General features: G+C 38.4%; 1 protein-coding gene across 1 annotated transcript in view; it reads left to right on the top strand.

The window, feature by feature from the left end:
• Positions 1-3,463, top strand: part of LOC107663586 (mitogen-activated protein kinase kinase kinase 12-like) — a 40,837-nt gene extending 37,374 nt beyond the window's left edge. The window contains exons 12-14 of the mRNA XM_016453817.1: positions 1,589-1,656; positions 2,103-2,388; positions 2,676-3,463. Of these exons, the coding sequence (XP_016309303.1) occupies positions 1,589-1,656; positions 2,103-2,388; positions 2,676-2,792 (471 nt within the window). The 3' untranslated portion in view covers positions 2,793-3,463. The remainder of the gene's footprint in view (positions 1-1,588; positions 1,657-2,102; positions 2,389-2,675) is intronic.
• Positions 3,464-17,965: the final 14,502 nt, after the last annotated feature.

The raw sequence follows: 17,965 nt of genomic DNA, 5'->3' as shown, positions 1-17,965 counted from the left end.
GCTGTTTCCTCTAAAAAGCTGTTTATTCAGCGTAGTGAAGCCTCTCCTCCATTGACATCCATTCAAAAAAAAAAAAGCGGAAGCGTTAGCATTAGCCTTTACGCTTTTTTGGCTAAAGGTTGCAGGCTTGCCTTCTAGTGGCTTTGGTAGTAGGCTTGTTCGAGATGCATCGGCGCTGTGCAGACCGATCGGCGTAGGACATCAAAGTACCGCAAGAGTGATTGGAGAGCAGACGACTCTTTAAGCTTTTGAATTGCTCTCGCGATACTTTGATGTCATACACCGATCAGTCTGTGCAGCGCTGCTTCAAGTTGAACACACCTATTGGGTTTGTGGTGTTGTTGTTGTGCGCGCTAGGGAACGTAAATGCGCCATACGTCATCGCATCGCTATATCATTGATATCGCGATATGACTTGTCATGTAAAAATTTATACCGGTATTATCGTGGATGGTATGATATGGCACACCCCTAGTCTGACATGTTTCTTCTTCACAACATGACGAGATTTTAGGAGTCAAAATCGCATAATCTGACACGGTGACTTTCGTAACTGACTAAAAATTGTGTATTCTGAACCACCCATAACCCACAATCAACCCGCAACAGTTTAAAAGTAGCCCAATTCAGTGGGAAAATAGTGGCAACCCTGTATCTAAGAGTGTGACATGGCAATGCTAACTAGACCAGCCCATTGATAAACTAATCTAAAAAAGAGCAGACCCAACTTAAACTGTTGAGTCAGCTGATTTCCCGGTTTATTTAGCTTGAGTAAAACCTATCAGTTTACATGTTACCACATGACGCACATGTCACATGATCAAACATTTAGTAGTTTAAAGCAGTGGTTCTCATTTCCAGTCCTGGCGACCCCCCCCCCCCGCTCTGCATATTTTGCATATCTCTCTTATTCAACACACCTGATTCAGATAACTAGCTTGTTAGAAGAGAGCTCCGTGCACGAACTGTTCCGATTGACATGGTCCCTACACAGTGTTCACTGCTCCCTACTCCCTGAGCACGGGAAATCCACTGAAGTTTACTTCCCTTCGGAACATTCATTCATGAAACTGTGCTATGCCACAGACTGCAGCGTCTTCATACATAGACGAAACTTACTAGAGAAATGTGAAATGTGACTTAATATACCTCTGTAAATAAATAATTTTAATTGTCTTTGCCCTTTGAATGGAACATATATGCTCCCTTCGAAGTGGAATCATGGCAGAATATCATGTGATGTCCACTTCACAGGGCACATGCGGTCGAATAGAACAAACCTCTGAAGTGATAAGAGAAACATGAGCAGAGCAGTGGTACGTGAGGACTGGAATTGAGAACCACTGGTTTAAAGGAAGAGCCCATTATAGCTTACATGAGTGCATTTAGGACTTTCATTTAGAAATAATGCATTTATCAAACTGCAGGTTTGTCGCAAATAAAAACAAACACAGCAAAACATCAAAAATCAAAATGGTAAAGATAGTTAAAATAGACAAATTAGAAATTTACGTGTGTTATTTTTGCAGTGCTGTTTTGGGCCTTAATCATTAAGCATGCTTGAACGAATTGTGTTGAATTCCACCAGCGACGTGGCGTTTCCTCAGAAGAAGAAGAGGGCGAGGTGGACAGTGAGGTGGAGTTACCAAGGAGACGGTAAGAATACAGTTATTTATTCTTTCTGAACTAATTTCGGTGTGAACTAAAGTAGTTTGGAGTTGCTTTATTTATGTAATGCTGGGTGAGCATTGCATGCCTGGTTGCTTATAAAAGTCGTAGCACACATGCTAAAGTGCTCAGTTATGGCATCTTGCTAGGTCAGTGTCCCAGCCCAGTTCCTGGATGACAGTATTCAAAAAACAGGAGGCATAACGTACCTGGATGACCGACTACTTGCACGTTCGATGGACACTTTACTATCCCATGAAGCCAAGGGAGCCACTTTATTTTACAGTCCCGTTCCACATATACATACTGTGTTCTTATTGTAGTATTGCAGTATTACGAGCAGGAACATCCCGTTCCTAAGTGCCACCCGGTATTTTTGACAGTCCTAATTTGAATATATCCTTGTTTAATTTTCTCTAATGTCCATTTTGCAGACGGCCGACCAGTATAACCAAGTGCCAATCAGTATCCACTTTCAGCTCCGAGAACCTGTCCGTGTCCGAGGGAGAGGAGGGCCACACCACTGACCACTCCCACAGCGGCACGCCAGACGTGGTCAGCACCAACACCGACGAGCGGCTGGACGATCGCAGCGATGACCTCATCTCCCAGGGGTCTGAGATCCCTGTTGATATCACAGACCCTACTCTGTCCGAACGAGAGGCCGCTGCCCTCGAACAGGAGAGGGCCAACTTTGACCTGGAACAAAATATCCTGGAGGTACCAGTATTGAGAGAATCCTTACAACACATATCGCCCTGAGAAAAACAAATTGTTGCAGGGTTTTACAGAGCTGGCTCCGGAGGTCCACTGTCCTGCAGACGTTAGCTGGAGCAAACACACCTGAACTAGGTCTTCAAGCGATTTGCAGGCAGACTCTGTAGGACCTCCAGGACCAGACTTAAAGAAGCCTGCCTTCAATTTGACGATTTTGTTAACGACTGTGTTTGTTTAGGCAATATATAATGTGTCCAAGAGTTTGATCACGCTCTTTGTCCTGTTCCCAGACTCGCGCGTTGTGTGAGGACTCGGACTGTGACAGTGCTGAACTCGACCAATCAGGGAGCGGAGAGCCGAGTCGTCCCCCGAGCGCAGGAGGCTGGGGCCAGGGTCCTCAAAACTGAAACGCACGCACACACACAACACACACACACACCAGCACACACTTTCACTTTTAGTTGCACCAAAGCGAAACGAACACAGATTTTCGTGAAACACGTGTGCGCACATATCCGCTACACTACACAAAACGACTAGCCACCTTAAGAACAAATACTCGGTCACTGGTCATAACAACTTTGGGATCGTAAACTGCCTCGTGACCAGGACGTAGCCACGGAAAATATAGCAAGACAAGTTCAGCAGCGACCTGCTGCTAGAGTTGAGGATTACAGGAACTACGCGAACAGATCAATGCAATTAAAAACTTCAGGGCATTCCCAATAAGCAGCAATGATGGTATCGATAGGTCTGTGCTGTTGTAGTGCAGACAGACTTCCTGGTGGGCCAGAATCGTGTCCGTTGATGTGTCCAAGGCTAGTGGTTAGCAGTCGATGTAAAGTCAGAGTCTAGATCGAATCGGTAGTGCTGGATGAAACTCCTGATCACAGGAATCTCCGTCCTCCAGCCTGGATAAAGTAGTTCTGCCAAAACTGCGCCCCAGTTATCTGTTCAGACGTGACGGAAATGAAGTGCGTTGCTCTCGGATTGGGACTGATCCACTACTATGTACAGATGCTTCCTTTCCAAAGCATTTACAAGGTGCATATACAAATGTGATTCTATTATGACTATAATGCCCTGAATTTATGTAAATATATATTTAGTAGGCTAAATCTAAGAATACAAATAAGAACTATTTGTTAACAACGAAAACACAATAAAAACGGTCCAGTTTCTACTATTCTCCTGTGCTTGTGCCACGCTACCATGGCAGCTCAGATCGGTTTGGAGATCAGCACGTGTGTAAGTGTACAGTTATATATATATATAGTATATAGAGTCAGGTTGGCTTTGCTAGTGCAGGACTGTAAAACCCTTGGATGCAAGTATACACAACACACAGACTGAACGGCACATATAAATGTACAGTACATGATTTATGAAACGGAGATATCTGTTCCAACTGTCTGCTCTCCTCTTACCTCTCTTTCAGTACTTTTTCTTTCATAGGGACATGCAATATGTACATTTCAACCTAATCTGAATAAAGCACTTTTATTTTCTGCACTGTAAAAATAAAGTAAAACAAATTAATGACAATAATTTAATGTATATGAATTTTAGCTTGCCAGATGTAGGTCTGAGAAGGGTAAAGTCCTGAAGAACAAAATGCATGATATACGTTTTTATGTATTTTAATTTTTAAATCGATTGTTTTTATACATCTTAAGAAATGTTTGCACCTTTTTTACCTTGAATGTGTAATAATGTTGTGTTGCTTGTAGTCACTTTACATTAGGATGTTTATATACATGGACATGATCACTTTCTCATGTTGCACTGAAAATGTATTTATTATAACGATGATGGTTCAATAGTTGCAAATCTCCAGTTTCAAGAGTATGTATGTTAAGACAACCATTTAAAACCTTTTTGAAGATAATAACTTTAACCATTTTTTTTTTCTTTTTTCTGATGATGTTAAAACTTTCCTGGACCGAACAAGTCATGTTTTTTCTCGGACAACTGAGCATGGTCCAAATGCATAAATATTGGCAGCTCTATTCTGACTAAAACAAAATCAAAGGTCCTAAAATTGGTTACATTTACATAGAAAGCAATAATCTGACTATGAATAAGAAAATGGTATTTAAAAAATACATTTATGGTATATTTGGAAAAAGCATGAATTAATTGAGATGTATTTTAGTCACTTTATTAAGTCATGTAAACACCGTAATCCATCATCCTACAGCAAACTATTTGACGACACATTTTGTTTGTGAACTTGTAAAAAATATATATATATATAATTATTAAATAACTGTTAAACTATAAAAATAGATGTGAATATATTACTTTTCAATATTGTGTGGAATTCAGTACTAATCTGGTTCTATGAACAAGAATATGAATCAAACATCGTTCATAAACATCTTAATTGTAATATTGTCTTGTCGGGAGAAAAAAGAAAACTGAGAAACAGACTATTGCCCTCCATATAAATGTAGGTAATGCCAGACGTGAAGCCCCCTAGCATAAAGAACTACAAGAGTTGCTTTAATACAGAAGTGCACATTTCAACTCTGAATGCCTTTAATGACAAATGTCTTCTCAGATCATTAGCTATCGTTCGATTTGCAGTATGACTTTTATAAGTCAGCTTAGTATGTAGAACCTGCCATTCATGACTAGCAGAATAAATAAAGCTCCTACCTTCACAAGTTTGGAAAATAATTTTCAGTCTGCATTTAAAGGACACACTAGCTACTGCCTCAGACATTTAGTTCAACGAACAATACCAGTCATTTTTCTTCCTAGCAACTGGATTAACTCGGCCTTACTCCAGATGTTAGAATAATGTGGAAGGCAGAAGAAAAATTACTGCACTGTAGTCGGGTATAGAAAGGGGGTATGCAACACAAAATCATAAAACAACATTTAAATATGCATCCTATAAAGCTTACAAAAAAAACAAAACAAAACAGAATTTTTTATTCTTCTAAAATTGATCGGATCAGCCAAATGCAACAACCTTTGTTTTGTAGCCACAACACTTTTATTTCAACCATCAAAACAAACACACATATGATCTGATTTACACCACAGCCTCATTTGGTAGAGGTAAATCCTTAACAACCTCACAGGACAAAGAATGTGCCCCCTCTCACCCCCTCCAACTAAAAATGTGAAGGAGAAAATGACTGCAATTCCAGAAACTGAGAGTGGAAAGAAGTAGAAGCAACCTTAGGAACATTAGACCTTAACTAAACCGGGAGCAAAATCCATACAATATGAGCTCTCTGATAAGGACTGCAAATCACCAATTCTCTTGAGGGATCTTAAGGCCCTCAACAAAACCGCCTTAAAGGGTTAGTTCTCCTTAAATTTAAAATGTCATCACTTACTTACCCTCATGTTGTTCCAAACCCGAAGGACAATATGAGGTAAGAAAATGGTGACAGAATTTTGAGTCAGAATCACTTTAAGAGTCGGAATTCTCTGACAGAGAAGAGGCCCTGTCAAACGTTCTACCTCCTAAACTTTTAAGACAATAAGTCCCAAGAAAGAACTTGGAAGAGCAGGAAGGCAAACAAGAATGCCCTCGGCCATGCATGTGCCAGAGCATCTATCCATAGAGGCGCTGGAGACAACAGAGTAAACAAGATTCACGGTTTGCAGATGCAGCCTCCATTCTCTGGGCCTTAACCCATGCCTCGAGAGAAGATCTGCTCCCAGATTTGACTGACTTGGGATGTGCATCACATTCAGTGACAGAAACTTGTTCTGTGTCCAAAGAAGAATGCATCACACTAACCTTAATATAGGGTGTCCCCCTACCAATTTATAGAGAAAACCACAAACATGTCCTGACAACCACGTGGGAGGTCTGAATATCTAGAAAAACCATCATATCCAGGAAATGTATGTGCCATGTGAGATGATTGCACCTCTTGACTCCATATGCTGAGTGACCTAACAAGTGATCTACCATAACCATCCTGCAACAGCAGACTCTACCCTGAGTAACACCGGGATTGAGAAAGAGAGTATGTTTTTAAAGGAATAAAGGTCTGATAGCATCTGCCCATAATCCTTAGGTGTCTGGTGAGGATACTAGCGGGGATGAGCTCTCTGATTGTTGACCCACCACTGAACCAATCTCATGTGAAGAAGGCCCAGTGGGAACACCAGTAAGGCTGCAGCCATGACTTATTTAGTGACTGGTACTCACTTCACCAATGACGTTGTGATTTTTGGATCACCTGTCATTTAAGGTGCAGTTATGAGTACAGCAGATGACCTCTCTCCTCTCTTAAGTTTGGGGCTCTAATAAAATCTATTTTATTAACAAAAGATGAACAAAGTAATCAACAACTACAATGAAATTAATACAATAAATGAAAATGGAATGAAGTGAATAAGATGCATAAAATGCAAGTGATTAAGTTGGGTGTTGCTATGGTTTTCTTATGGGAAGATAAACTATTGCTTCTTGGAAACTAATAAGGTGAAGAGCCTTATTATGCATCAAATAAACAAATGATTATTTGTTCTTAACTGATATCAGCTATATAACATCTAATGTATATTAACAGTATATGATTTTCTAAGGTCTCTGGAAGAGGTTTGGATAAGTGATATTTACGTTGTCTGTGGTTGAGTGAGCAGTCCGGTGGCGGTGACGTCTTACACATCTTCTACCTTTCAGGGCCAGAGACTCAGAACTTGGACAATCTGTTTTGTCTCTCTAGGATGGAGACTTAAGGCGGGCTGCATCTGTTGTTGTCTCACTGGACGAAGACTTTAAACGTTCGGTATTTGTTGATGTCTCTTTCCTCACAGGCTTGAGGCTCAGAACGTAGTCATATCTGTTGCTGCCTCAAAAGCTGTAGAAAAGACTCTTAAGTGTAGTGTAGGGTGCTTTCACACTTTGTTTGCCAGATCCAATCCAGAGTTCGAGTTTTGTTTTGTTCATATCTGTTGCTGCCTCAAAAGCTGTAGAAAAGACTCTTAAGTGTAGTGTAAGGGTGCTTTCACACTTTGTTTGCCAGATCCAATCCAGAGTTCGAGTTTTGTTTTGTTTTTTTTGGTTCTGAACCACGGTACGTTTGCGTCATCAGAGTGGCAGATGTTTACCCCTGTTACTAGGTCACGACTATGCAGAAGACGGCAAGATGAATGGATGCTTGCTCATGTTTGTACTCAAGATTTTGAACATTTTGTATTCATTTCCAAAGCGCCAACACAGAATGGCACGCGTCTATTTGTCATGACTGTAATGTCAATTTCTGCGAGTCAATCACGCTTTTCAGGAAAGCGAGTGAGTAAACACATAAATACCCAGTTTGACCAATTCATACAACATTAATAGCGGTTCACTTCCGTGATTTAGTACGATTGCATTCACATCAGAAGCGAACCGTACCAGAGTTTGCATGAACCGAACCCCAGACCACCCTTTTTAGGTGAGCTCGGGTACGGTTCGTGGGTGCACACCTGAATACAGAAAACAGCATTCACATTATCTAAACGAACCAAACACTCAAATGAACCAAAAGTGCTAATGTGAAAGCCCCCTAAGTGTCTCACCTTCACAGGCTGGAGATTCAAAACTTGGTCGTTGTCTCTAATGGTGTGTTCACACCAGACGCGAATGTAATTATTCGCGCAAGTAGATTTACATACAAAGTCAACGCAAAGACGCAAATAGAGGCGAATTCGCGCCGGGCGACGCGTTTGCCGCAAACGCACGATATTCGCCTCAATTGCGTCTTTCGCGCAAGTTCAAAAATGTCAACGAGCAGAAAATTCGCATGACGCGTTCTCGCGCAAGCCAATCAGCGAAGAGCTTCTTGACACTTCCAGTTGAATCGGACATTAGAAGAGAGCATCATTGTTATTATATAGGTCTGGAGCATAGAAAACAATTAAAATTACAATGAAATTAATACAATAAATGAAAATGGAATGAAGTGAATAAGATGCATAAAATGCAAGTGATTAAGTTGGGTGTTGCTATGGTTTTCTTATGGGAAGATAAACTATTGCTTCTTGGAAACTAATAAGGTGAAGAGCCTTATTATGCATCAAATAAACAAATGATTATTTGTTCTTAACTGATATCAGCTATATAACATCTAATGTATATTAACAGTATATGATTTTCTAAGGTCTCTGGAAGAGGTTTGGATAAGTGATATTTACGTTGTCTGTGGTTGAGTGAGCAGTCCGGTGGCGGTGACGTCTTACACATCTTCTACCTTTCAGGGCCAGAGACTCAGAACTTGGACAATCTGTTTTGTCTCTCTAGGATGGAGACTTAAGGCGGGCTGCATCTGTTGTTGTCTCACTGGACGAAGACTTTAAACGTTCGGTATTTGTTGATGTCTCTTTCCTCACAGGCTTGAGGCTCAGAACGTAGTCATATCTGTTGCTGCCTCAAAAGCTGTAGAAAAGACTCTTAAGTGTAGTGTAAGGGTGCTTTCACACTTTGTTTGCCAGATCCAATCCAGAGTTCGAGTTTTGTTTTGTTTTTTTTTGGTTCTGAACCACGGTACGTTTGCGTCATCAGAGTGGCAGATGTTTACCCCTGTTACTAGGTCACGACTATGCAGAAGACGGCAAGATGAATGGATGCTTGCTCATGTTTGTACTCAAGATTTTGAACATTTTGTATTCATTTCCAAAGCGCCAACACAGAATGGCACGCGTCTATTTGTCATGACTGTAATGTCAATTTCTGCGAGTCAATCACGCTTTTCAGGAAAGCGAGTGAGTAAACACATAAATACCCAGTTTGACCAATTCATACAACATTAATAGCGGTTCACTTCCGTGATTTAGTACGATTGCATTCACATCAGAAGCGAACCGTACCAGAGTTTGCATGAACCGAACCCCAGACCACCCTTTTTAGGTGAGCTCGGGTACGGTTCGTGGGTGCACACCTGAATACAGAAAACAGCATTCACATTATCTAAACGAACCAAACACTCAAATGAACCAAAAGTGCAGCCCCCTAAGCCCCCTAAGTGTCTCACCTTCACAGGCTGGAGATTCAAAACTTGGTCGTTGTCTCTAATACACCAGACGTGGTGTGATCACACTGTAATGACGCGAAATGCGCAACGCGTTTGCCGCGAACGCACGATATTCGCCTCAATCGCGTCTTCTGGGCAAGTTCAAAAATTTCAACTCGAGCAGAAAATTCGCATGACGCGTTCTCGCGCAAGCCAATCAGCGAAGAGCTTCTTGACACTTCCAGTTGAATCGGACATTAGAAGAGAGCATCATTGTTATTATATAGGTCTGGAGCATAGAAAACAATTAAAATCAGTTGTAGTGGTAGTTGTATTTTATTAGCATGGCTACAGAGATGCTGCTATCAATAATAAAAACAATAGTAATATCAGTGTATATATACAGTACTACAATGTAACACACGTTAATACAGGATCCTAACGTTATTCATCCTCCTCTGGATGGTGCTGTGAACCCAGACACGTCGGCGTTTGGCTTTCCATTGTATTTGGGACTTTTTGACAACAGGTACAAAACAGCGATTGTAGTTATCTCTATGGCGCGCACTCCGTGCCAAAATCAAACGACCGATCGAACGTCAAACCGAACATCCTGTACTTTGAGCATCTTACGGAGCGGGTGACCCACGTGACGACCTAACGCGACGTCAGCGTCTTGAAATTAGCTGGTTTTTAAACATGCAAAGAGACATGCTGCTGTGTAAAGACTATAAATGGACATTACAAGCATTACAATAAAGATATTTTATACCTAAACGAATACTCAACCATTTCCTGCATCCTGCTGTACTTAAATATTTTAAAAAAAAAATGTTGTTGTATTACAAGCATTACAATAAAGATATTTTATACCTAAACGAATACTCAACCATTTCCTGCATCCTGCTGTACTTAAATATTAAAAAAAAAAATGTTGTTGTAGGCTATATTTGAAGTCGTTCTGAGTGATACGAACACAACCTTCACACGCATCTGACTGACAGATAAACCGCAAGCTGTTTTTTTATTTTGTGGATATTTCAGCAAACAGTTTGGTCACATAGCTCCTCCTTCATTATGACCTTTTAATTATGAGAGGAAGAATGAGAGTCAGAACGAGTGCGAATAACATATAACATAATAATTCATAATATTTGAAGCAGAAATATGTTGTTGGGCACATAATTCGTGCTGCTGCGACTTGTAAACGACCACTTTAATGATAGCTATAGAGTATTCTAACAGATTATTCCTAAGTTATAGCATTGAATGAATATTGTGTAATGATGAATATTGTATCAATGAATATTGCATATTGTCCCATTGATAAAAACAGTGCAGATATGTCTCTATTAATAAAAGTGAAGTGGAAATAAAAATCAAGAATAGGCTGAACAGTACCATGATAATATGTCCTCAACATTTCCCATGCTCATCTTTTATTTAGATCAAAAGGCAAGTAGGTGTGTGACAAAGAAATGAAGTTTAAATGTATTAATGTAAGCATGTAGCATACTCTGTTCACATGAAAAGAATCTAGAATCAGTGAACGTAACCTTAATACTGACAGAAATTTGCAGGGTTTGGGACAATTAAAGTCCTTTTGGTTGGAGAGTATGGCATGCCTTAAAATTGTATTAGTTTCATTACATACTAAATTTGTTGATGTTTTTCTGAGGCTTCTTTATTATGTTGGCTTGAGAAAGCCAACATATATTTAAACATTATAATTAATTTTTATCATGAGAGTAATTGATTCCACCAAGAGCTTTAATGCTTCACCAAACTCAGCACAGACCTTCAGACTTGTCTGACTCACTTTGGTATTTCTTTTCTAATTGGTCAAACTTATACTTTCCCAAAAAATCCATTGACTTACCTTATCTGAGCAATGAAGGCTGTAATATTTAATTCTGTCCACTAGAGGGGGAAACAGAATAAGAAATGTTTTAGTCTAGGCTACTCTTTCTCTGTTTACATCAGTTTAAATGACAAATAAATGCATGAATTGCATTTGTACTGCCATGAATAGGCCATAACTGTGTACAAGAACAAGCTTCACACTTCAAGCTGTACGACTACTTAAAGCTTTCTTTTAAGATATTGTTTATTGTTTATTCTTTTAAGATATTGTTATGTACAATATATAGTATATAGTATACAATATTTCTAGTTCTGTTTGGACTACTGTTGTACTACCCTGTTGAAAAAAAAAAAACAGCATATGCTGGTTAGGTAGGTTTTGAAGCATGGATGCTGGTTTAAGCTGGTCGTGTGCTGGTCATGTGCTGGTCCTATGCTGGTCCTAAGCAACTAGCTCCTGCTCAGGACCAGCGCATGACCAGCTTAAACCAGCTTATTAGGATATACATTTGTAATGCTTCTTAGGTTAAAAATGTATATAGGTCTACTGACACAGTTTAATCAACGCGTGTTCTGAAATATTTCGGTTTTTATATCGGTTCGGAAACATCAACTGGAACTCATCCCTGTCTTTTCTTGTTAAATCAGCATCCGCACTTGCATTAACGTAATCTTAACTAAAACAATTAACTGTAATCTATAAATGATCTGTCTGTCTGTCTCTCACCCCCACATACTCAGTCCGAAAGACCCATATACGAAAACCTTGAATGCAAACATTAATGCAAGAATATAGCTTAAAGAACTGTTTAAAAAAGGTCTACTCTCCTATATTTCACAGGCCCGTTGTGCGGTCGCTGGGTTACACGAAATACATCGATAACGCATTCTGAATATTACTGTAAAATTAGCTGGCTTAAAAAATGCGGATTGTTCATTGTTAAACAGTTATTCCAGACACATCCTGTTGGTATGCATATGGGAATGTTGTAATCACAGATAATGAGCAGATGTTTTACACATCAAGCATTGGATACATTGCCATTGGGTTGTTGGGTTTTCATGTTTTATTGGAACTTTCTAATGATTTTTATAGCCTACTGTACAAACTATATATTCTATCCCCTAACCCTAAACCTTCATCAGAGATGAAGACCAAAAAATGTAATGTAGCCTATACACACCCACTCCCCACAGACAGCAACATAGTGTTGGCCCATGTGTGTGGAACAGCAGACCTCTCGGCATGCCCATTAATCCAAGCTGCAGCTACCCATACTTGGGACTTTTTTTGACAACAGGTGATTGAGTTGACCAATGAAATCGGCTGGGGGTGGGGTTTCATCTTTCAATCTTGTAGAAAAGATATACCGTATTGGCCCGAATATAAGACGACCCTGATTATAAGACGACCCCCTTTTTCCAGATGTACCTTTTGGATAAATGCTTTTTAAAAAACAAATCTTGTTTTTTCTCAATAAAACACATTTTGTCTTCAATTATTTTCATATTGCATATTTTTCCTATTTTAATTTTTGTTTTGAAAGTATGGTAAAAACTGGTCAAATGTACCAACAATCACATTTAAAAAATATACACTTTTTGATATACCATAAAAAAAAATAAAAAAAAACAGTAGCCCATCTAATAGTAGCCTACCAAAATCTTATTAACAGTAGAAGTTAAATCTTACTGTAGTCTTCAAATCTGGGTACTGTCTTACGTTTTAAAATCACAAAGGGAGTTTGGTCCCATCAGGCTAACGTGAGAGTCACGACTCGTGCAGCTGTGAGGTTTTATTTTTCTTTTGTTTTTACTCGCGATCTTTACAACACGCATTACATTACGTATTTCATGGCACACTGGTTTTATGCGTATTTGGCGCCACCTATTGTTGTGGGTGTATTATTGACATGTCAAAGTCTAGACCCTGAATATAAGACGACCGCGTTTTTTCAGATGTATTTCCAAGAAAAAACATCGTCTTATATTCGGGTCAATACGGTACTTATCGAAATACTGATTATTTTATATAGAATAAGCCAACTGGGGAGTGTGGTGCAGTTTTTATGGGTACCAGCACAATGTTTTTAAGGTAAGTGGTTGCAATCAATTTATTTTAGCTACATTTAAATAAATTTTGCTGAAAGTTAGTAAACTAAATTAATTTATTTAAATGTAGCTAAAATAAATTGATTGCAACCACTTACCTTAAAAAAAATTAGTAAATTAAATTAATAATTTTTTCGGTGTACAAGGAAATGAAACAGCAGACAAAATGGCTAAGGAAGCACTTAAAATGGATAATATTAACGTAGCAGTCACTTCAAGCAGGGCAAAAGGAAAGTCTGTGATGAAACAAGTTTGTAGGAGTAAATCGCAGAAATACTGGGATTTATGTAAAGAAGGAAGGCATTTCTATAGAATACAAAGTAGCAAAACGAGGTAAACTTAATCATCATATAAATAGAAAGGATTTTATTATATTTACAAGATTAAGAATGGGCCACACTAATCTTATTGCAACACTCCATATTATAGCCAAACATAATTCTGGTTTATGTAATGGATGTCAGGAAATGGAAACTGTTGAACATGTTTTAGATGTAAAAAAAATTATGAACAGGAAAGAATTGATGTTATAAGAGAAATGCAAGCTTTGGGTAATATGGAATTTAGATATATTTTAAAGGCAGGAATAGAATTTGATAGAATAATTACAGCTGAAATAGCGGTCTAAAGAACAGACTAAAAATCTTCCAAAGGTTCCATCTTCGTCACACTTCAGACAGTAGGTGGCGGTATGCACCTCTCCAGTTGGTTTGCAACCCGCTAATAAAGCCACAGAAGAAGAAGAAGAATCGATTCCGTTCACTGGCTGCGTCCGAAACCGCCTACTCAACGAGTAGGTACTTAATTTCAGTAAGTACTTACTTAACGAGCGCTAAAAGAGTAGGTACTCTACAGCCAAATCTCGTTAAGTATGAATGAGATCCGGACTTCATCCGCCATGTTGATGTTATCATGTGATCTACGACGTTTAACAAGCACAACAGACACGAGCGGCAGGTTTAATTGATCTCTCTGTAAATATTTTGATGTTTATGAAATTTCCTCAGTTTGTGAGAATGAAGAAACAGCTGCCCTTTTATTGTGATTGTAGTATAACCAATACATTTTGGGTTGATTTAAATTTTTATATTTTTAACCCTACTAATATGACCCACAGTTTAATCCTTAAATATATTATTATTTATAACTAAAACCCCAAAATCGTTATCTCTTGAATATGTTGTTGCTTTGTTTTATGTGCAAAATTGTTCATCCACAAGCAAAACCGGCTTAAATCTCCTTTGTTTTCCTCTTTTTCTTGTTGAATTTCTCTCGTTTCATCTCTCCGGCTTATAAACAACAACAAATGCAATATTTTGATGCATTGATTATATGAATATTATGATTATTCAAAGATATCTAACCTTGTCATTGTGCCTTTTTCTGTGCATATAATGTATGCAAACCCATTATATTTCTGTTTTCTGCTGCTTGTCATTATGATTGTTCGTTGTTAAAGATACAACCATCATTCCCTCAGTCAAGTAATTAATTAATGCACAAGTTAATGAAACAATTAGGCTATATTTTATTTACTGGCAACAACAGGAAACATGAATAAATGAGTAAAAGAATAAATAAAAAGTAACCATGACAACAAATAAATACAAGTCATGGACACATGAAACAAAGCTTTATTCAAACATTGTTCTAACAATCATGTATTTACAGACGGTGAGCCCACATCTACTGCATCTCAACACAGCTGAGACAGTTCTGCAGCTTTATTCTGATGAAGCAGCTGTCCACCTTCACCTGTCTCTGCTGTCCGTCACGACCCTCTCTCTGCTGTCCATCACGACCCTCACTGCTGCAGTCAGACTGAATCTGATCATGGATGAGAAAGGGACATCGAGGCTATCATTGCCTGAGTGCACAGAGAGGATGAGGTCCCCCGTACCACACAATCTTGAAGCAAGAGCAGGTGAACACATGCGGGACAGTCTGACTGTCACTCTGTCTGCTCCAAACATTTGTGTGCCTTCTCTCCATGAGCATGACTACATTTACACAGAGTAAAAGGTAATTCTCGACTACTCTTATGAATACTGAGGTTTCGGACAAACTTATTCGCTCGCCTACTGCTTTTCGCCTACTATATAGTAGAGAAGTAGGCGGTTTCGGACGCAGCCAGCGTGTGACTTGTAGCGTACTACGTTTGAATTTTTGTAGCGAAATTAAAATCTCAAAATGAACCAATCTTCAGTTTCATCAGGGTAAGTTTTCAGTGTTTGATTTGGCGAAACTATTCGTCATTTTCTGATGGGAATTAATTAAAATTTTCTGTCCATGGTGTGTGAATTAGTGATGCAAAGTCCGATTCATTTCCGCGAACCGGTTCTTTTCGGACAGATCGGCTCATTGAACCGGTTCAAAAAGCCGATTCATCGGTTCCTGATGTAACATGCAGCAGCCGTGAAAAATTTTTTTTTTTTTTCTTATAAGCGCCGCTAGCAAAGAATCCGCAGGATTAATAAACTCTGCTCGCCTGCCGCTTCTCCTGTTGAAAATGAACTGAATAATGAACTATCGGTGCAGTAGCTACAGAAGGGATGAAAGGGGCATTTCAGCACCGCCCACACATTCAAAACAAATATTAAAGCATAATCTCATTTTTTACCCATGAACAAAAATACGAAAAATCCAGCTAAATTTTCTTTTTCCGTTTCTTACACAAAACGAAAATCAAACCATTTCTCATTTCTCTTTATTTCTTTTTAAGTAGATAATCAAATGACCAAAAGACACAGCCTACAATTTGGATAAGATTCCTAAAAGTTTCACACCTACAGCACACATTACAGACATTGATGCACAAACATGTTCTACATGTCTACAGTATAAAGAATGAATAAACCAGTCTTATAAACTCCTTGATTTCACTTAAGCAACTTTATATGCATGCACAATAAACTATTGTAAAATTTATTTACATCACTCGACAGAAAGGTTTTTGCAGATTTGAATAAAATGTAAATTAATAACAGTCATAAGCATACTGGACGTACGCGCCTCAGGCTTGCACAGTATCATCAACTCACTCATCAGAATGTTCGGTAATCCTCGGCAAACTTCGCCACGGCTCAGTGGGTTCTGGTTGAGTCCTCGGTAATCCTCGGCAAACTTCGCCACGGCTCATTGGGTTCTGGTTGAGTCCTCGGTAATCCTCGGCAAACTTCGACAGTTGGTTGAACCGGCTCATTCGTTTTTTTGTTTTAGTTGGACGTGCTAGTTCGGCTGTGCGTCCTGCATCATTCATTACATTTTTAACAATATTTCAACTGTAATTTATGAGATTTGTTGTATTTTGAATCCAATTTTTCATTGTAAAATTTTTCTTGTAAAAGTTGATCATACTGATTTCAAAGTTAAGGATTCATTAGTTTGAATATACATTGAACCAAAAACCATAATAACATCTTAGTTGATAATTCAGTATACTTTATTTTTGACAAAACATCCCATGTTTCGGCGGTGACTGCACATTTTCGGTAGTGACAGAAGTGCTTTGGTAGCGACCAAATAACATTACAGAATTTTAACTTGCATACTAAAACACTACTAAAACATGCTGAAATTTTTTTTTGCATAGCTGTACTAAAATTTTGTTTATTTCCAACAAATATGAGGATTATGTGTTCCCTTTTGTCACTACCGAAACAATGATGACCTGTTTCGGTCGTGGCGGTTTCGGTAGTGACAATTTTATGGGATAACACCAAAAAAAAAACAAAGATGTCACTATTGAAACTCAAATGTCTCGGTAGTGACAATTTTAGATACTTTTGAACCTAGCTCAAAGATGCTAATCAGCACATGGTTAGCTAGCACAGTTGTAAATACAAAAATTAAGTTATATGGAATAACTCCCAAAAAACTGTGCTTAATTGCAGAAACTTTTTCGGTAGTGACAATTCTATGGGACAACAACCAAAAAACCAAAGACTACCGAAACTCCGCCAAATATTTCAGTAGTGACTGTTTCGGTAGTGACAATTTTAGATACTTTTGAACCTAGCTCAAAGATGCTAATCAGCACATGGTTAGCTAGCACAGTTGTAAATACAAAAATTAAGTTATATGGAATAACTCCCAAAAAACTGTGCTTAATTGCAGAAAAAAGGTGTTCGGTAGTGACGTTCCTTAGAGTTACACACAGATTTTTCAGATTTTGAACACATTTACCTCAAAATGATGGGGCCTATCTACTCACCCTGTAGCTATGATAGAGGGGGACACAAATATCTCCTGATCATAAATTTAGGGGTGTAGTTAATTTAAAAACATACACTGTTTTGGTAGTGACATGAAAATGTGGGACACATTTTTTTACATAAAGTTTCCTAATTTACAAAGAAAATATAAAATAAATATTTTTTTTGAACTTCACTTTTTAAAAGAATCAAAAAGATATTTTTAAAAACAACATTGGAAAAAATACAAAAATGATTTCAATATCATTATCAATATCAAATTGAAATTTAGGGGTTAGAGTTCAGGTCAGCCACCTCCCAATTGAAAGTACCCAATAAATTATGATTTTATATATATTATGCTTACTAGTGTGCATTTGATCAGATATAACTGCAGTACAAGATTATGAGATGCATTATTTGAATGCTTGGCCAAAGAGATGT

The sequence above is a fragment of the Sinocyclocheilus anshuiensis genome, unplaced genomic scaffold (genome assembly GCF_001515605.1).
Source record: "Sinocyclocheilus anshuiensis isolate Anshui unplaced genomic scaffold, SAMN03320099.WGS_v1.1 scaffold127, whole genome shotgun sequence".
Lineage (NCBI taxonomy): Eukaryota > Metazoa > Chordata > Actinopteri > Cypriniformes > Cyprinidae > Sinocyclocheilus > Sinocyclocheilus anshuiensis.
Note: the sequence above shows the minus strand (reverse complement) of the source record. Positions and strands in the feature narration are given on the sequence as shown.